General features: G+C 35.8%; 2 protein-coding genes across 7 annotated transcripts in view; one reads left to right on the forward strand and one right to left on the reverse strand.

The window, feature by feature from the left end:
• Positions 1-13257, forward strand: part of LOC134546158 (ubiquitin carboxyl-terminal hydrolase 47) — a 120971-nt gene extending 107714 nt beyond the window's left edge. For all 6 annotated transcript variants that reach the window (XM_063388722.1, XM_063388723.1, XM_063388720.1 and 3 more), the window contains 3 exons: positions 3989-4238; positions 9337-9512; positions 12134-13257. In XM_063388722.1, the coding sequence (XP_063244792.1) occupies positions 3989-4238; positions 9337-9512; positions 12134-12314 (607 nt within the window). In that variant the 3' untranslated portion in view covers positions 12315-13257. The remainder of the gene's footprint in view (positions 1-3988; positions 4239-9336; positions 9513-12133) is intronic.
• Positions 13258-15798: 2541 nt separating this feature from the next.
• LOC134546163 (uncharacterized) overlaps positions 15799-21913 on the reverse strand; it is a 228952-nt gene continuing 222837 nt past the window's right edge. The window contains exon 5 of the mRNA XM_063388731.1: positions 15799-16249. Within this exon, the coding sequence (XP_063244801.1) occupies positions 15873-16249 (377 nt within the window). The 3' untranslated portion in view covers positions 15799-15872. The remainder of the gene's footprint in view (positions 16250-21913) is intronic.

Raw genomic sequence — 21913 nt, forward strand, 5'->3', positions numbered from 1 at the left:
AAATTACCATCCAAAAACTTGTACTTTATTTTTAACTTTCTTATTCAAATGTAACAGCATGTACGTAAACAAAAACATAACCTACAACGTGTCTCCTGACCATAGACAAAGCATCAGCAGAGAGTATGTGAACAGGTTCTTCAAGCGGCCATAGACTAATGACTTGAGATACTGTACTGTACGATTCTATCGAAGCTGTGTATCAATAGGTCCGACTACTAAACTTTACGATCTGAAAGTTGACACATCTTTTTTAGTTTTGTTTTAAAATTCATACAATCTAGAATAACTTTATGTAATTTAATTTACAGTTAAAGTTAGTTGAATTTACACTTGTAGCAAAACTAAATTTCTCTTGTAGACAAATTTTATAGCGACGAATATTTTTGTGCGAGTTGGCTGCAGTGTGATACATAATCGGAAAAGCGTTATGCTGTAGTAGTTCCGGCTGTATCGTTTTCCGAGAGAACATGTTTACGTTATCTCATAACCTTTTGTGCTCGTGGTACAGATTAAAAATTCGATTTTTTGTATTCTTAGCAAAATGTCTGGTGCTCGTAAAAGAAAAGCAATAGACCTGAAAAAAAAACAACAGATTCTGCAGGCTGTAGACAGGGGTAAAAAAAAACGGACATTGCGGAAAAATTTGGAATCGCAAAATCAACTCTGTCTACTATTCTTTCAAAGCGGGTTACGTATGAAAACCAAGATCTTGCATTCCCTGATAGCCAGAAGAGAGTTTGTACGACACCAAACGAAGGCCTGGAGAAAAATCTTTTCGGCTGGCTTATGCATTCCAGAGCTTCAAATATTCCAGTCTCTGGAATTGTTCTACAAGAAAAAGCTCGTGAGTTAGCTCTTACGATGGGCATTGAAAATTTTCAGGCGTCAGGGGGTTGGCTTCATAGATTCAAAGCCAGATGGAACCTTAGTACACTTAAGGTGTGTGGTGAGGAAGGTTCAGTAGACCCGAAAATTCAAGATGACGATTGAACGCTTGCCAGACATTACTTCGGGTTATGATAAAAAAGACATATTTAATGCTGACGAGGCTGGCTTGTTTTTTAATATTCTGCCTGACAGGACATTAGGAGTGAAAGGTGAGACTTGCCATGGAGGTAAGAAAAGTAAGGACAGGCTAAGTGTGCTATTTTGTGCAAATAGTGATGGCACACAAAAACTGGACTTGCTTGTTATTGATAAATTTGCCAAGCCTAGGTGTTTTAAGAATATTAAACACTTGCCCTGTACCTACAGGAACAATACTAATTCCTGGATGACATCGTCGATATTTCAGACCTGGTTAAATTTACTTGATTCTCGTATGGGTCTTAAAAACAGAAAAATTTTGTTGTTTTTGGACAGATGCCCAGCACACAATGTTGAAACCTCCAAACTAAAAAATGTAAAAGTTGTGTTTTCCCCATCCTAATTGCACCAGCAAGTTGCAGCCCATGGACCAGGGTGTCATAGCCCAGGTAAAACACCATTACAGGAAGCAACTGGTCAATACCTTCTGCGGCAGATGGACAACAAAGAAAGTGGATCAGTTGTCCCAAAATGGAACATCCTGCAAGCAATGCACAGGTGCTGCTTTTCATGGAACAGCATTTTTCCATCTGTTATTGCTAACTGCTTTTGTAAAGCAGGCTTTCGCTCTAGCAGCCCTCCACCTGCTAGTGCTGAAAATACTGAAGTGGAAGTGACCACTGTGAATCTCTGTGGGCACAAATCAGCCAAACATCGTCAGAGGTAACCTTTGAAGAGTTTGCTGTGATTGACGATAATCTCGCAACCTGCCCACCCCAATCGGACAAAGCTACGTGTGAAGAAACATGTGAATCAGAGGTGGATGAACCTGAAGCGGCTGAAGAGGACGAACTCATTCGCCCAGATAAGAAAGAAGTAAGCAATGCTATATCTGCTTGAAAGACTTTTTATGACATGTAATGAACTTGTGCATCATATGCCTAAGCTTCAAGAAATCGAAAAGGACGTGTTAACATACATGAACAATAATTTCAAAAAACAAAAAGTGATTGAAGATTTTTTTTTAAAAAAAATACATAGTTTTTTTCTTCATGGATGGTTTGGTATGTACATATGTATATGTACTTTACAGCTGTTTGTTTTCTGTATTTATTGGTTTGAAATTGTGATCACAATGTGTTATGTACTTCTTTTAAGTTCATATACATCCTAGTAATGTTGTTTCATGTGTTTATCGGTATACATATTTATAACAATGCTTATGTTTCAGTTTAAAGAACTTCAGTATAACAAACTCAACTATTTTTTGGTCCCTTCATGTTCTTTATAGTGAAGCTTTCCTATATTTATAGTTTTTGGCATCTGTTAATTTGCTGAGAACCGGCGAAACTGAGAACCGGTGAAACTGAGAACCGAGACTGACCCATCACTAGATATCAGATTAAACTGATAAGATATCACAATTCATTAAGCATTGAATATTATTTTATTAGGTGTTTATGCTTATTATTTATTTTTATTTCTGCTCCAACCATTGTTTTTAGATTAGTCTGACCCTAAAGCAAGGACAGCACATTATGTTTACCTGCCTTCAATAACAAAATAAGTAATTTTTAACTTAACATTCTACAAGCTTTAAAAATAACTTTAAGTATTCATTCTTGCTTGCAGTTAAGTTCCACTAAATAAAATCCCTAAGAGATCTATATTTTGAATTTTTTAGCATTCCGTACAGTTATGCCATTTTTATTGGATAGCATGTGTATTTTGCTGAATACTACTGCTGCTACTAGCAATAAGCAGCATTGTGTAAATTGCATACTTCAATTGTAATTTTTAAATAAAAGAGGGATGTAAATATTTGGCTAAAAATGTGATGTTATATGCAAAATAATTGGGGAAAAGTAACACCAATTTAAGCTGAAAATTACACCACTTTATGTTATAAAACAAGAATACAAATTGTGTGGGTACATATTCTGCCTGCTAATTTGTTTTTATTCTGAGTTTAGTAATCTCAATCTGTTGTAAACAGGCTTTCTTCTAACTACAATTAAATTCTTTAATTCAGCAATCTATGGTTTAGTCTATCCTAAACCTGCACCAATCAAGCAGCTCTCTCTAAATTTTTTCAGGGGTTTCCAGGTATTGACTTTGGCCGCTGGGTCGCATTACTCTGTGGCTTCATCATTACTACTTGTTTTCATTTCAGAACCAATTTTTTTATTGTTTTCCAGCAAGTTTGTTTAATAATTTCACATTCTGTATTCCTGTTAAAACTATTGATGTTTGATTATTCGGCATGGCTGTGGTGCCATGCCTGTGCCAATACTAGTTTTTTGATGCGACGTGAATATAAAATTGAATGTTTGAAACATTTGCACAGTCAAATTGAATTGCAAATATTTTTCTCTGCAAGCTGTATTAAACCTTTTGTTACAAAATAAAGTGTTGAAATAAAAAAAAATAATAATTTAATATTTGTAATGTTTGAACTGATTAATTGCCACATATATATGTAACATAATTCAACAAAGTTTATAAAATATCCATGCATAATATTAATATGGAGCTTTAATAAAAGCAAACTGAGTGTTTTTTTTCTTAATTATTATAAGTAGCAACTTTATTCAAGCAAAATATATACAGCACAAAAAAAAACCCTTAATATTTTAATGAGTGAATCTTAGGTGTACAATGGTTTAGAGCTTTGCAATTTAGGTGAAGCTTTACATCAGACACGAAGCTTTGCATCACAACCAAAGCTTCAAATAAAATGAATAGTAAATTTCCTGGCGAAGTCAAATCAAATATTGATAAGAGCTTCGATTGATTTGCTTAGTTGAAGCTTCGCACAGGCCTTGGTACTGAATGTGCCAGACTAAAGACATTTTGCTGATAACATTTTATCATAAAAGCGCAGCTTGTATCAATGGTTAGTGCATGATTTGTAAAGCCTGGTTGGAGATGCGGTGAGCGTGGGGTATGGCTTTCGCAGGTGCCGGCTGCGGAAGAAGAGCTGGAAGAACCCGGCGAAGGTGTACCTGGACGACCAGAGGTTCGACGACGACATCACCCTGTTCCCCAACTGGGAGCTGTTCCTTCAGGAGCTGCCTGGACCAGAGCCGGTGACAAGCTCCACCCAGCTGGTGCTGTTCGTCCGGCGGTGGAGCCCGGCTGCCTTCCGACTGGAGCCCTTCCAGGAGGTGCTACTGGACTCCAGCCTGGTGGAAGAGTTCAAGGCCAAGGTACCTGACCTCCCTTGCTGTCTTGCTCTCGCGTTCCTCGTCCCTCTGTGGCCACATGACCAAGGCGAGCCACTGGGTCGAACCCCAACCCCGTGGTAGTCGAGGTGTCTACATGTCGTGAAAAATCCTGAAATAAACATTAACAGTGCTGGAAATCACAAAACTTTAATTTCCAGCAGCAATTTTCTAACTTTAATTTGCTTTTTTTAGCAGCTCACTTCTGTTTAGTCACACGTTAAATATAAAGAAAATACTGTATTTACTTGCATATTTTTTTTCCAAATTTTCGACTCCAAAAAAGGGGAAGGGGCCTATATGCGAATTTGGAGGAAAAAATAGATTTTTCTTTTTTCAGGTATGAAAAACTAACATTTAATAAAAGCAAAATGAAATACCGCCACAACTTATTTAAACGCCAATTAAATTTTGATTAAATGAAACAGCTGGCGCAATGACTGGCAAGTCGTGTGTCTTTGTTCTAATGAGGGAGGGTGGGGGAGGCATCACTGTGGCAGGGGGGGAGAGAGGCAGAGGCGTGGCTTAACATCCCTCCTGCCAGCTAGCCACCCAACCAGACACCACTTCCCTTCCTCCTTCACTTCCCCTCTTCTTCTCCGACAACACTGCACATCAACACAAGCGCGCAAGTCCAGCTTTCTTTATCTTTATGTCGTTTGAGATATGACTAACTGCGTACGTCTGTCACGCCTCACGACAGTCCTACTGAGAGCGGACAAACTATAATACCAGTCTCTGTATCACTGCCGCTTACAAAATCACCTCCCGCCGCTCACAATACATGGCTTGTTGTTTGATGCATGCCAAGCTGCCCTGCCCTCAGATAAACCCAGAAAATACGTTTTTAAATTTTTTCTCAAAAATGTGTACAAAACAAGGAGGGGGGGGGGGGGGGGGGGGGCGTATGCGCGGGCGGGGCCTTTACGCGAGCAAATACTGTAGGCGATTCCTTTAAATCACATGAAAATTACTTCTGACAAAAAGATTAGTGCGTTCCTGCTTGTTCGTTGTGTTGTGTTTGATTTTGCTTATTAAAAAATAAATTCGACCCTGTATGTAAAAATGTAAAGAAAGTTGTATTTTAATTAGACACCTGCGAGTACTCGAAATTCGAGTTTCGAGTCGAGTTTTTTAGTAATACTCGAACTCGAGCTCGTGTCTTTTCAACAACTCGAAATTCGAGCGAGCTTTTCTTGCACTGTGCCTATAAAAAAAAATACTCTCATTATATCGGAACAAAAGTCTTACAACACTATTATCCTTTACTTTATAATGTAACATGATCGACCATTTACATGAACACATCATTTTTACGTACCCGGGATTTACGAATTTCCGTGATTAATTTTTTTTACTTCTTTAATTTTCCGCATAGCATTAATGTATCACTTTACTGCTTTATGCGGAAGTATTTCCCGCTTTATGCAGAAACATTTCCCGCATTTTACTGTAAAAAGCGTTTAAATTGTCCGGGGTCTCATCATTTACGCCATTAAATGTGTGATATAAAGTCCCGTTTAAAATTTTTATGAAAGTTCCTGCCAGTAATGGCGCACGTAAATATAAATATGAAGAAAAGACAAATGAACAACAACTTACGAAGAAATACGGATGATGTACCATAACTACAGTACAATTCCAATAGTTATCTTAAGATAATTACCATAAAAAGAACTAAAGATTCTTTGTAGATACCATAACTACTGCAGAAGCATGATAGTTACCACATTTGCACTATAGTTGCCGTAATAACCGAGATGTGTATTTACCGTGATGGTAATGTATTTATTTAGGACATATTAAAATTAAAGAACATTATTGAAAAAAAAAAGGATGTTAAATATTGATATGTACGGTTGGCACATGTTGCTAAGAAATAATGTGATCTGAAAGAATGCAGTACTACTACGAAAAGTGAAAAGGGTACTCGTGGATTTTTAGGTTATGGCAGTCTCTTTCGTTTTTCAGTAATATCGGCCGAAAATTAACAAGAGTATTGGAAGTTGGCAGAAATGCCGATTCAACTAAATATTGGCAAAATCGGCTTCTTCAGTACAGCTCTACATTTGATGACATGAGTAAACATATTTCAGACTACAGGACATTGAAAAAGACTTTAATTTCCATGTAGGTTTATTGTGCGTAAGTTTTTTTTGCATATGTAAATTGAATTAAGTAAAATGCTTCTATTTTTATTACTTTAAATTGATTAAACTTAATGACAAGTTACAGATATTTGACACTAATTTTGAGGTTAAACAATTTGGTAAATATGTAGAGTAACGGTATATGCGGAAAAAAATGCTAAAAATCCGAAAATACTTTTATTCTATGCTCTTTCACTTCCTATTTTCAAATCAACCGGCGGAGATAAGAAATTCCAAATACTTTAGGAGATATACAATTTTTTAATTTTGAACATGTAGAGTAGCGGTATTTGCGAAAAAAAAATTCTAAAAATCCGAAATTACTTTTATTATATGCTCTTTCTCTTCCTCTTTTCATTAAAACCGGCGGAGATAAGAAATTCGAAATACTTTAGGAGCTATAGAATTTTTTAATTTTGCAATACAACACCTGTACAACCATTTGACCGACGCCATTTTTGTTATTTTGCCGTGTGTTCGTGAATGTGTAATAAATAAAATGGTCGATTAGGTCAGGTCAGTTACATTATTAATACTTTCAAACTAAGCGGACATAAAAAATAATGTGAATTAATTTCAATGGTTCTTTAGTTTTAAAGTATTTATAATGTAACTGACCTGACCTAACAAACCCGGACAAATGATTAACATTAACAACTCACGTAAAATATTTTTGTTACTTATTACTTGCGCAACAATATCCAAATAAATAAGACTTTAAAATTAGAAACGTTAAAAACCCACCTAAGTTGGAGGCGGGTACATTTCCTTTGCCATTAGAAGGAAATGATGTAGTCGTTCACCTACGTCGCGATACCTCCGACGGAACATTAATAAATAAATAAATAATCACGTATTGGTTCATTTGAATACTGGCCAATCACGGAACTGTCACGTGACAAAATTGTCCAATAAGAAACATAATAGATACTCGTAAACCAGAAACAATGTTGATCGCCGCATGAATACCCAGGTATTGTGATGAAAATTTAAAAATTCGATATTCCTAAAGTATTTGGAATTTCTTATCTCCGCCGGTTGATTTGAAAAGAGGAAGTGAAAGAGCATAGAATAAAAGTATTTTCGGAATTTTAGCATTTTTTTTCCGCTGATACCGCGACTCTACATATTTACCAAGAATTTTACTAAAGAATTCCAGCCACACAGGTTGCCAGCGAGAGACGCTTCTCTTCTGCTGTAAACACCATCTCCAATCGTAGAGCTAATTTAACTCCTGAACGTGCAGAACAAATTATTTTTCTGCATGATAGATTGAAGAACAGAATTTAATACTCTATGACAATCTCTCTCAGAATTTTTGTGCCGAAAAGTGGAAATGTTGAAACAATGTGAATGTACTTTTCAAACAACATGATTTTTGGTGCTCAGTTAGTTGAAGCTCAGTAAGGACTCCAGAAAAATTGACAAGGATGAAATTATTCCAAAGATATGTTACATTTACACAAACATATACGTACTTGTAAACTGTGGTTATGTTAGTTGGATGATATCAGTTACTAATGAACCAATGGAAACAGGTTAGATTCAATGGAAAACATGTTTTTTTTTCCTAGCAGTGCAAATTATAAAAGCACTCTGTAAATAGTTACCCAAAATTAATAAGCCCACTTCATTTTAATACTTTATTCAAACATTATACCTACTAAGTTTAAGGTAAAAATAATTTCCCAAAAGTGTAACTGTATCACAAAAGCTCAAGCTTCGAGAACTTTCAAGTAGGCTCGCTCGAGCTTGGCTCAAAGTAAAATTCTTAGGCTCGCAGACCTCTAATGTAGGTCTATCTATTTAGTAGGCAAACAATGATAATGGTTTCTTTTTTTATTTCCATATTTTTCTCAAAAGTTCTCACATTTTATTACTCCATCACAGTAAATTTATGTGCAATAAACTTAAAAAAAAAAAAACTCGAACTCGACTCGATACTCGCGAGTATTTTAGCAAACTCGCTCGAGCTCGACTCGAAGTGAAAATCTTCTGCTCGCAGACGCCTAATTTTAATTTAATTTATTTTATTAAAATATCATGAAAAAGTGCTAGAATTGCTTTACAAGGTACATATGTAGTTGTAGACACACTTGTTCCTGAGCAAGGTGGCACAGTAATAAGTGTCAGGACTATTGCAGAGGACTCAGGTTGGAATCGTGGTTCAGCCATCCTGACTACAGTATTTAATGGTTTCCTGAAACTGCAGGTAAATTCTGAGATGGTTCTTTGTTTTTTACTGTAAGTCATGATGGTTTACTTTCTGACTTGCATCGTAAGGCTCAGTCTTTTGGCTCGTGTTGAAATTTTAATTTTTTCGTCATTACTATTATTGAAGGGCTAAAATGGAAATTTAACAATTTGGTCCCTTGAATTTGTGATTCACTCACAAATGTTTTGATCAGGTATTCTCTAAGTTATCATGGTTATAAAAGTTTGCGCAAGAGTTAGTGTTTTTTATAATTTGCGTGATTTGCAAAAATTACCTCTGATTATGGGTTTTCTTTTAAAGAAAAACTCTCTTGTTTGCAGGTGAATATTGTAAGTTGTATGAATCACCGACCTTTGGAAACACAGAAAATGAGTTTCTAGTTGGTGACTGATGCAATTACCATTTATAGTTGAACAGGAAATTATAAATATGATTATGTACTTATTGGCCTTTTTACAAAGAGAGAAGATAATTTAATATGTGATTCTTATAGTAAACTAAAACATCTGTAGGAAAAGCCGTAGAGAAAAATACTTAATTTAAAAAATGTTCTAATGTTAATTACATACATTTTTTATGTCATGTCTTTGAATATGGGTCTGCATGTTAAGTTTTTTTTGACCACAAAATATATTGTCTGGATTTGTAATTAAGTTATATCTTAATTATTAGTTTTTTTTTTTTTTCATTTGTGATTGTTAATGAATCATTCCTTCAGTTGTCTGAGTTAAGCGGGATACCGGCAGACAACATTGAGATCACCAAACCTCAAGGCTCATTCCCCTGCGAAATGTCCCTGTTGGGGATACCTCAGCTAGAGTGGAACAACCAGACAACGATGCTGGATAGTTGGCCTTACAATATTTACGAGGATGGAAATGTGTTTTTCTACAGGTAAGCTTGCAAGGTTTTCAACCATTCTGTCCATTTGTCTTAATTTCAGCAATTTTTAAGGCTTTAATTTCATTTATTTAATTTTTGTCTTCTTTAAGGCATAATATATTTTTATATTTATATATAATTCCTGAATGACTCCTACATAAGTTTTCTGTGTGATCTCTACTTTAGCATTGAAACAATATGGCGTCCTTCAGTTCCTGGGTGGTACAGTTTTTGCCAGATTGAAATTAATGCAGTTAGTACATTAAAGGCCAATTGCAATATAAACAAACCATACATGTGAAACATATTGCGTTATAAAAGACCATATGTTTAATTTGTAGACTATGAAAAAGAAAATACTTTCAAATTGTTAAAAAAATATGTAAAGGAGTGTCAAAAATTCGTAACCAGAAAATTTAAATGTATATTTGCTGTCGCCTGGCCTACCTAATCCAAGCTTTAAGATTATTAGTACTGTATTTACCCTAAATAAATAAGTTTTAGGCTAATGCAAAAAGTGTACTCCTTTTTTCTGTGTTTTTCTAAAACTAGATTTAATAACCAAACAATGACCCAATTAAACTCCTTCATATTTAGTTTAGCTCTAAGGTTTGTATATTTTTTCTGTATAAGAAACTGTACCAAGAACTGAGGTTTCTTGATGTAAAACCAAACCAGAACTGTACAGCGCTAACATATACATGATTAAAATGATGAAAATGAGATAAAAAGAGAATACTAAGCTATGTAGTATGTTCCACAGTTATTTAAGAGTATTTTATCCAAATGCAGTCTTGCTGTGTATCTTTGTCTATGATGGCACCAGAACACTAGTGAAAGTAAAGAAATGGCTGAATAGTATGTAGGAAGAAATTTTTCCGTTTCTAATGACATTAATTGTAGTATATTATTTAGGTATAAAAAAAGTTGACCTGTGCCATTCGAGATTTGTGTATTTTTTATGTTAAAGTATATGAAAGTGAGGTTAAAAATGTCAAGAATACTAACCAGACTTAAGTTTAAATGTTTTTGCTTGGATTTCTTTACATATTTGCTCTCTCTTTGGTAAGGGAAAAAAAAGTTAAATCAATGCAAAAATATTTCATCAATGTATCATATCACAAGTAACAAAAATAATTTTCTCCTAATGAAAGAGGAATATGTAGGTCTCAATTTGCATTCGAGACACCTTGTGCCATTGCTGACCATTGCCTTTCCCATCCTTTCATGATATTTTTTATAGTAATATTTGCTCGAGCAAATGCAGTGTATCGGCTGATTATATGGATGAAAGTTATAGCGACCACGTTCTATGTTGGTAATTTATTGGCATGAATATTCTTGTAAGTAATTTTGATATTTAATTATTTTATCCAGAAAAGCCATTTAACTATGTTTTTAGTGATTTAAATTTTGTTTCCTATGCTATTTGTTTAAATACATTTTCAGTATTTTATTTACTTTCAATTGTTTTTTTATGCCTTTATTTTACATTTGAATTTCTTTGGAAGCTATAATTGTGGTTCTAGAACATTGTTTTATGATACGAAAGGTTGAGAGACAAGTGCATGACAAGATGGCGCCAAGTTTCCTGACATGTTTTAAGCTGCCAAGATGTTCTGATGCTTTCTGTATGTATTTCTTATGATGGGAAAATCTGCAGGTGTGCACTCCCCAGGGAAGACTAAAATTATTACGGTTTTGTCACGGCCAATAAGGATGGTCTGTTTTGTATTTTTTTATTTTTCTGCAGAAAAGCTTCAATGCAAGGGTAAGGAAATTTTTATACTGTTGTGTCCTGGTACAGAGTTATGTTGTGATTAGTCTGAGATGTCATGCACTTGCTACTTTCCTGTGTGGTGGATGCAGTTGCATGTAAGCAGTTGTTGTACCAGTACTGTGCCGAGAGGTTGCGCCGTTCGACGGCTCACAAGAAACATTCGTATGATATTGTTAAGGCGGACATTTTCACGTCTGGTTGCCAGGACCGTGCTGCTACTAACCTGTTTTCTTCTGCAAGTATCTGACATTTTAGTTAGAGATTAGGTCCTAAATATGCAGTATAGGCCCGGGTGGTCAGTTGGTCCACTGGGACGTTAGTTCCTGTTTATTTCCTACCTAGACGTCATTCGTTCATTAAGGCACAGGATTGTGAGTAATGATCGGCAAAAGTGATGTTTACTTTTGGACAAATTGTGTGACAACAGGTGTGTATTAGTCGGGAAGAGAATATATTTCAGAATTCAATAAAAGTCACCATAACATTGAACTATTATAATCAGCTGACATCCTGCCTTCCTGAAAAATATTATATCACGAGCTTACTGTACTTGCAAAGCTGGGGAAAGGCCACAACCTTTCATTCAGGTGAAAAGTGTAATATTTAGTATCCGTAACTCATGCCTTACAATTGGTAAGGAAATGACTTTTCACAAAAAAGGATCCTCTTACCCTTTATCGTCCCTCAAATGCTTCTGTTACTTTTTAGATACACGTATGTATTCATGAAATGGAAGTTGAAAGTAAGAACTAGCAGATGTTAGCTTTGAAACTGGTTTTACATTAATGACATGTATATGTTTTAAAATACATAAACCTCTCTTACAAGTAATGCTTGATTATTTTGTTTTTAGGGACAATAGGGAGAAACCTAAACAACTCTCGAACGATGAACGCAAAGAAATAGCCAACAAGGAAGGTTTGCGTTCAAAATTCAACACCAAAACGTCCACATATTCACCAAGAAAGGAACGTGCCCTCAAAATCTATGTGGACTCTTCACCGAAAAAAGTCGAGGACTTTGACTTAGACTGAGGTTTATTGCATCGCTAAACTGCCATCTCGTATCATATCGTTCAAACGTAACTAAAGCTCAGGTTGCAAATGAGCTTGCTGAAATGTATTGTTTTGTTTTTATACTCAACATCGGGTATGAAAAATAGCTTGTTGAGTGAAAAAATCAGTTAAGAGCATTGCCCACACACGTTCAATTGTTGAGAATTCACGTACATGTTTTTTAACTCAAGTGCCGTGTTGTTTTCGATTTCTGTTACTGAGGTATCTCATCTATCATTTACTGATGAAAAACCAAATTGAAGTTATATTAGTTCCATCATTTATTTTGCTTTTGTACTTCAATTTTGCATATACTAATAATCACCATTTTCATTGTAAGTATTTAGGAGGCAAATTGTGGGAAATCAGAAACTTCTTGATGCTTAGCAGCTGGTATTTTGAAATGAGGTAAATGGACCCTCTTAAGGTGCTAGTAAACATGATGAAACAGTTTTGTAACAATTTTGACAGTTAACTGTGCCATTGATATGGTATATTTACAGCTTTTCCCCCCCAAGGTTTTACCTGTCTGTTTGGTTTTTTTGACACTAAAATATTTTTGTTCATTAATTACATCAAATGCAAATCACCTATCCAAAGGGAAGACTGCTAAGTTCACCATTAATCTATTACTGATATAGATTTCCTTATTATTGTTTGTAACATATAAAATAAATATATTTCTTGTACATAACTGCCTTATTCTCGGCCTTGCTGGAAGTTCTAGTGCATGGCAAAGAGTGCGTTTGCATAATTTTGTTCTTCATGTGATGTTTTCTAATTGGACAGTAAAGGATTTCTTTTTAGTTTTCACAGCACTGGGTTTGTCCATGACAACATTTGCTGTACCCAGATAAAAAATTCTTGTATCATATGTCAAGGTATTTAAATTATTGTCAATAAAAAAAATTGCTGAAATCAATTGTGTGAGTTATCATTTCATTCCTTTTAGATTATGTACTAGCAGTTTGGCATTTAATCAGAAATAATTTTAAATATTAATGTTTCATTACTACAACTATATTGTGATTTTATAATCTTAGTTATTGCAAAAAAAGTGAAGATATTTGTTTTGGCAAATGGTTTTTAAAGTTTTGTGCTACTGTGGGTAAATGTGTGATCATTAACCATTCAACAATGATAATAACTATAAACGAATTGGATTTTCATAAAGGTTCAAATTTGGTCTCTGAAGAGAAGTTGAATTAAAATTTTTGTTAGCTTTATTTGAACTATGAGAATCAGAATACTGATTGTTGTGAGAATTGTTCTACTATTAAAGTACTTTTGGTTTGTGTTTTGAATGTGAATCAATCACTTTTAATTTAAACAAATTTATTATCAGTACGTCAAGAATTGTTTGTGTTAACATTTAAATTGTTTGTTTATAATAATCCTTTATGCAAATGTTTATGTAAATATTAATTACATATTGCCTGCTTGTATTTTTGGGTGCTTGAACTTTGAACTGAAAAAATAACTGAGTAAATTACATAAATATTTTAAACCTTACAATATGTTTCCATTCTATTTCTTCCTGTAAACTCTTACATTAGTAACTAGCTTCTAAAATACTTTTTTTTTTTGTGCTCCTTTAGTGCCACCTATGTAGTTGTTTACTTGGTTGCGATAGCTTTTCTCCATCTGAAGCTGAGTCGGCATAATGTGGTTCACCATAAATTAGAGCGCTGGCTTGAACATGGTAGATTTCTCTGTAATTGAGAACTGAATTAAGGGAATAGCGTCAACTGGCCAATCAAAACCATTGCTTTATTTGACAGTGCAGGCTGGTTCAGTGTGGTTTTTAACAAATAACATCAGCAAGTGATACAATAATGATTTGTCTGAGTGTGGACAATATTTTCCACTATAAAAGGTGAGTATTTTATGCAGTTCCGAAGAGCTTGGAGCTACTGCTCGTCTTATGTGTCAGGTTGCCATGACGGAACTTACATGTGTGTATTACAATCAGAAATTTGCTTTGACAGACCACTTTTTAGGCAGAACAGAATATCAACAGTTTGCTTCACTGAATTGCCCGAATTCCAACTGCTAAAGTCATCTGATAAAGGCCCTCATGCCTGTTCCTCAATGTAATCTGATAAATAAAGGGATTTCATAGTAAGAATGTTAAGTAGAGCTTTTTTTTTTTTTTTTAAATCAACAAGTTCTATATGGCAACATGTAAGTTCTATATGGCAACATGTTCAGCATAAAAATACAAATGCATTTCTACATCCACTTTCTTTAACTTGATCCCAAAAATCATACATTGTGTGAAATTGAGTGAAAAGTAATGATACCCCTAATCACCACTGCAAAATATAAGTACTTTATCTCTAGTTAGCTGTGATTGTTACATTTATTATATGCACTTTAACATTTTATGATGTTGTTTGCTAAGAGGGAAAATAAATTGTATTTTTGAGATGAATTCATTAAGGCAGAAAGTAACATTGTGCAGTACTAACCATATTTCTCCAGTTTAGGAGCATAAGGCCTATTATTAAATTTGCCATATTCAGAATATTAGTCTGGTTTGTGAGAGTAGTATTTTAGTCAAAATGTTGGTAAATATAGAGAATAAATAAAAAGATGGATGTATTATCTGAGATGCTCATATAAGAGAGTCGTCGAATAACATGATGTACGGGTTTACCAGGAAATCTTGTAATTTATCCAAATATTTTACTTTTTAGTCTTTTTATAACATCTTTTTTGCTATAGATGTATTGTGATTTGTACAGAATACTTAGCTAACCTAAATTTAACTACTTGAAGAGGCAGCAGTATGTTAGTGAACAAACATCATTACTAAATAGGGTGCATATTACAGGACATACATAGAACTTATCTTCTGATTTTAAAAGAATGTCTATTTTTAGTAGGTGGGGAGATCTTCATGTAATGAGCAAGTACTTTGGGAAGGAAAGAAGGGCAATACAAGCCCACCGTTCCACTACTTTAAAGTATTCACCCATGCTGCTTTCACTTCTCTTGTGATACCTGTTCCCCTACTCTCAATGTTTCAATACCACCGCCATAATTAGGTGTTCCATAGGTATCATGATTCCTCCCAATTGGAAACAATGCAGCTCGAATATTACATTCCCCAAAACCTCTTTGAATGGGATCATTTTGGACCCCGAGTCAAACCAGGATGACAAATACAGGTTGACAGGAGTATTTCTGGAAAAATCAATACAAGGCAACATATATAAAGTAACATGTCTACTTATTGTAAGAGAAGTAACTAGAAATCTCATGCTGAAGTTTTTGTAAATTGGTTGTGTATAGTCCGAGAAAACTCGCGCTGCTATGACGAAGACCAGAATGTGTATTTGAGCATACTTTTTTTTATTTATTTTTGTTAATTTTTTCATTGAAATTGTTGGAGTTAAGACTACATATTCCTACGAGGTTTTTTCGTGAAGTTGTGTGGGTATATCTAATGAATCACATGTTAAACAATTGACATAAGTTTATTACATAAAAAACAATATAATCCGTGGTATAAGTCCCGACACTCGGTAGTGTTCACACGTAGTCCGAGGGCACGGGCGCGGTCTCCGTGATGGCCGTCAGCCGGGCCCCCTCGCACGCGCCGCTCAGGTGCACCAACCCCACGGCCTCGTACGGCCTGTCGGGCAGCGAGAGGTCCGAGTAGTAGGCGCTGCTGGGCGCCGAGGAGGCGGCCGCGTCGGGCTCTGCGTCCGAGCCGTGGTAGCCCGTGTTCTGGTAGGCGCGGGCCGGCGGTCCCCCCGCGTCCAGCTCTGCGTACAGCGCCTCGCCGGGCTCGTCCACCGTGTAGTGGTTCTGCGCGGGCGTGGCGGCGCGGGGCGGCGCGGAGGGCTGGCCGCGCGCCGTCAGCCACCCCCTCGCCTTGCCGCCGGAGTGCCTCTCCTGCTCACCTTCTGTACATAGTGGAACTATCCTGGAATATGTTTGGTACATTCAAATAGTCATAGCAAAATGTAATTTCATTTTTTAAAATGTGTAAAAAAAAAAATCTGGCATTACGATGGTTATAATACATAGGCCTATTCTCCTTAATTCACAAGGGCTTAGCAGCACGGCGGTACAGTGAGTGCTTGTTAATCTTAAGGGACGTGATTCAAATGTCGCTGGATTTTTTTTTAACTTTATTTAATAACATAACTTAAAATATGTTTATTCCGCCCAATATGTTTAAGGTTTGCTTTTGGAAAGAATTTTTACGGATTGATTACAGTCGTTTTAAGCAAAAACAAAAAAACAAACATATACTTAGTGTTATATTGTGTGTTCTAAAATGTTTCAGGTTAATATTTGAGAAGTGTCATTGAATTATAACACTTAATGTGTGCGTAAACTTTATAGCATTAACTGTTTAGTTCATTTTAACGAGATGGGCAGTATTTTAATAAACTTCCTTGTCGAAAATCAGGTCCAAAACAGGTGTTAGGATTTTTTTCAAGTGTTTTTCCCTTTTACCGAAGCCGTTTCTAACAGTTTAAAATTTCCTGTTTCGTGTTTATGTATGCACATGGTGGTGGCCAGCAACGTTTACGATTCAGGCAGAATTCCAGTTGCGGGCTCAGAAAGTGCGTGTGTGATTCTCGTCCAGAAACGTTACTTGAAAAGCGAATTTTTTTTGTTGGTATATTTATGACTGCATTATTTCTATAAATTCTACGTTAAAATTCATGTCCGAGTTTCGTATTATAAGATTATTAGCAACATGAGAACACGTGAATTTGCTCGTTATCGAGGTTAGATGTTACACATCTCTGGCGATTATTGAAAAAAGACTCGCTCATATATATATACACACACATGTATATATACACACATTTTGATGGGTGTCATGTTCATTCGATTATAAGTGTAGATCCTTTCATTAAATCTATGAATTTGTATTTCAGGGCCAGGTAAGGTCATGTTTTGCGAATATGTTCATCTTTGTACAATACACTCAGTGGTTGTATCATGCTGGAGTGTGTGAATGAACTAACATCACAGACGGCAACACACGAGACTGACCAGCGATACCGTGGAAGGATCGGTCATGAGCCTCTGTACGGAGCCACCCCAGGATGGCACGACCAGAGTCCTGTGGACCTCGGCGCCACCTCGCTCCACGACACTCTTAGTCGACGGCGTACAATCATTTCACATGATACCTCTTTTTAATTATGGTTAGCCAAGGCGGCTTCCAATAACTACGCCGTTCCCTTGAAAGAACACACGGTTTTGTGACGACTTATATTTAGTAATACATGGCTACTTATACTTTTATAACTAAACAGGACGAGTCAGAATTATATCGACAAACTTCAGCTGCAGATTCTTACGAAGCAAAAGGTTATGATGTAAGTACATGTATTTGTGTGTATACAGGATATTCGCAAACAACGGAGCATAAATTGAATTGGTGGCAGGGAGTGCCAAATCAAGCGATTTTCGTCGAGGAAACGAAACGCTGCAAAGTTACAGGCGCGAACAGTAGCGCGCAAATTTGAATTTCCCGCGCATTAGGCGCCACTCCACTGGCTGAGAGGGGGCGCGACCACAGCGCTGTGAGGAACAAATGCCCCGCGGGAAGCAGGCGACTAGTGCGAGGTGTTCTAGCAACCAGCTGTTTTGGTGCACTACTTCGAAGTCGGAAACCCCCCAGTTTCAGTAGCCACGGTTCAGACGTATGGGGGTCTTATTCGGTAACATTTCTGTTGTGTAAGCGCCCGTGGTAAATGCGCACTGATGCTGCTGCAATTCCTCTCGCCTTCCCGTGTACCGTGTGAACATCAGACATCTCTGCAAAAGTTAAGTCTGCCATGCTGCTGTTGGTCGTAGTGTCTGTAATCGCAGTACCGTTCTCGCTAAACCATCAACACTGCGCTAATCACCAAAACGATAAATGTAAGCGGACCGCAACCAACCATCCACTGTGCTGTCCACCATGCTGGTTGCCAGTGCGCATGTCAACATCTGCGCCTGTTTCCCGCGGGGCACTTGTACATCGCGCCCTCTCAGCCAGTGAGTGGCGCATAATGCGCGGGAAATTCAAATGTGCGAGCTACTGTTCGCGCAGATAACTTTGCAGAGTTGATTTTCCAGACTATGTTCATCATATTAATGAAAATCATTTTTTTTTTATGTGTGTAACATCTTAGTTTTTAGTGTGCGGCATTTGGTAGGAGTAATTTCGTGAATGGTACGGAAGTCGCGTGGAACGGAAATGTGTAACCACGGTGCCGCCGTCTGTGGCGGATAGCGCGCACCAAAGATCGCAAAGTCAAAGTGAAACTTTATAGTGTTTATTGTTTAATGAATTTTTAACAAGATGGGCAGTATTTGGATATAATTCCATGTCGAAAATCATGTTCATAGACGGGGTTTAATGTTTTTTCAAGTATTTTAGCTTTTATCGTAGTTAAAAATTTCGCTCTGGAAATCGAATGGTTCGATATTCGACGTAATTGCGCCAACATGTGAATTTTAGAGGCGGGTGAAGAAAATTCGTGTGATTCGCGTCAAGAAATGTAGTTGAAAAAACAATTTGCGTATATATTTATCAAGCTCTGCATTATGTGTGTGTGTGTGTGTGTGTGTGTATATATATATATATATATATATATCTTTATATATATATTTCTTGTGTGCGTGTGTATGTCACTGAACTCCTCCTAGACGGCTGGACCGATTTTGATGAAATTTTTTGTGTGAGTTCACGGGGATTCGAGGATGGTTTAGATTCACAATTGGATATTTTATCTCGATTCTGAGTTAAGAAAAAACTAAAAAATGTAATGTGTGTCATAGATATACAAACTGTTAGTGTCATTCCTCTATGTCTGCCGAGCAATAGCTTTCAAGCCATTACGTTACGTTTTGCTATTGTAAAGAACTAAGTAGAGAGTAAGAAAAAAAAAGCTCTTGACAGTTTGTAGTGTCGCCATATTTGTTTCAATTTTCAATACTGTTTATGTATATTACAATTTAAATTGCAGAAAAAAATCATGTTTCATAGACACATAAATAGTGAGTGTGTGTCATTTCTCTATGTCCACGAGGTCTCGCTGCGTTATTTTCTCCTTGGGGCGAACCCGTCCGCTTAGTTAAATAAACAGGTTTTATCGTTGAATGATTTCATGATATATTTCATGAAAATCTGCTCTCATAAAAAAGTTAGTTTTATAGACATTCAATAGGTCTCTCTCTCTCTCTCTCTCTCTCTCTCTCTCTCTGAAGATCAATTTATGAATCGTTACAAATTTATTTCCTTTATTTTTTTTAGTTTGATTTGATACAATATGATTTCACTTAAAATCAATTTATACCCCTTCCTATTTTAATTTCCACATTACGAAGTTTCACTTCTTCCACGCGGAGGGACACCACGCAATATTTTTGCATGCAATTAAAAACTATTTTTTAATGATGCCAAAGAAGTATAACTTCACATGCGCGTACCTAAGTACACGCACCCATTTTTTAAATTTAATTTCTTCTATATATATTTTTCCTCCCTACCTAGGGCACTCATAATTCTTTTAAATTTCACGTGTATGTTTTCAATGCCATTCGAGTTGTAAATTTTTTTTTTGTCAAATTGGTCATTATTTATACTTTGTTTCATTTTGGAAACATACGTATTTTGGGTATTATGACAAATAAAAAAAAATAGTTTCACTAACATTCTTAGGTTTTTATTGTGTGGATAGTTTCAAGTTTAATATTATGTAGGTACATAAATTCTTAAACTTATAAATTTCTTCGAAATTTATTCATAGGTAGGTAGGGCCTACTAATATTTTCTATTTGTCAATATTGTTATTTTTTTTACATTACCTTCTTATTTGCAAAGAGTTTGGTTTAGTGTTTATAATTTATCTGCCGAGCTTCAAGAGTCTTAGGGCTGCTGAGACCGAAGACCAGAAATATTTATCAATTATGTAATATATTGTTGAAAAATTTGTATTTAACTATTTCAGGAAAGTTGATTTTTTTATTAATTAGAATAGTTACGTGTAATTGCCATCTTCCTTTATTTCATATTAAACATTATGTTTGGTTCAGTGTGAGATAATTTTATTTAGGCCTATGTATGTTTTAATTTCATTTAATTTCTTATATATATATTCTTACCTACCTACTTCTATTAAATTTCAGGCGGATGTTAACATTGTCATTCCAGTTGTATAATTTTTTGTCAAATTAGTTGTTATTTATACTTTTTGTTTCATTTTGGACGATGTTTTTTATACTTAATTCAAAGATTTGTGGTGTGTACAGGGAGTGATGTCTCTATTAATATCGATACTCCTTTGGATAAGCGGATTATTGCCACCACAGTTTTACATATAAACAAATCCTACAAATGTTTTAAACATTATGACAAATAAATATAGTTTCACAAGCATCCTTAGTTTTTTTTTTTTTTTTGGTGTGTATAGTTTGAAGTTTAATATTGTGTATGTACGTAAATTCTTAAGCATAGAGTTATTTATTAATCTATTTAGATAATTATTAATAGGTAGGTAATAAGCTTTCTATTTGTCAATATTGTTATTATGGTAGATAGGAGTACAGTAAATGCCTACATTCTTATATTCCTTTATATCTCTTTCGATTTGGAGTGTTTCCGAGCCATTCGGGGTCCTCAACGTCAAACACCCTCCCCCCCCCCCCCCCCCCCCCCCCCCGGTGGTTAAAGCCCCAAAATTTCGAAAGTTTAAAAAATTTGAAAAATCTATCTCTTTCGATTTTAAGTGTTTTCGAGCCATTCAGGGTCCTCGAACCCCCCGCCCCCCTCTTGGAACAAAGCCCCAAAATTTCGACAATATCAGGAATTTCAAATATCTATTCTTTCGAGATGGAGTGTTCCAAACCATTCGAGGTCCTGAACATCCACTTTCCGCTAAAGTGAAAGCCCCAAAATTTCGAAATATAAGAATATATATAAATTGGATGTTGGCATGTATGTCGTCGATAAACTCTTACACCGTTTGACCGATCGCCATGAAAGTTGGCCCATCGAAGTGTTTTTATCATGGAGAAGGTTTTTATGCTAACAATTTTTTTTGTAACTCGCCGCTAGATGACGCTGTAGCGCATCAACTTCTAAACCTTTCAACCGATCGCCATGGGTAAACAGAAAACCATAGGTCACAGATACACAAACAGTAATTATGTGTCATTTCTTAATGTCCACCACACTGGACATATCGCTATCCATTTTGCTGTAACTCGCGGACAATATATCACCCGGTGTTCAGTCCGGGCAAAGCCGGGTACTGCAGCTAGTATATATATATATATATATATACATACGTTAAATTACGTGTCCTATTTCGTATTATAAGTGTATTTGCAACAAGTGAATTTGCTCGTTATCGAGGTTAGATATTACATAGCTCTGGCGATACTGAAAGAGAGACTTTTTTTATTATTATTTCCTGTCGTCCATTAAATTTATGCGTTATTCGCGAACATTCTGTACACACACGCGCGTGCGCGCGAATTTTAGTCTAATGTTTATCTTAAGCCAAATGCATTATTGAAAGTAATGGAAAGTAAGTATATAAAATGGAACACTC

Source organism: Bacillus rossius, chromosome 1 (assembly GCF_032445375.1).
Source record: "Bacillus rossius redtenbacheri isolate Brsri chromosome 1, Brsri_v3, whole genome shotgun sequence".
In the NCBI taxonomy this organism is placed as follows: Eukaryota; Metazoa; Arthropoda; class Insecta; order Phasmatodea; family Bacillidae; genus Bacillus; species Bacillus rossius.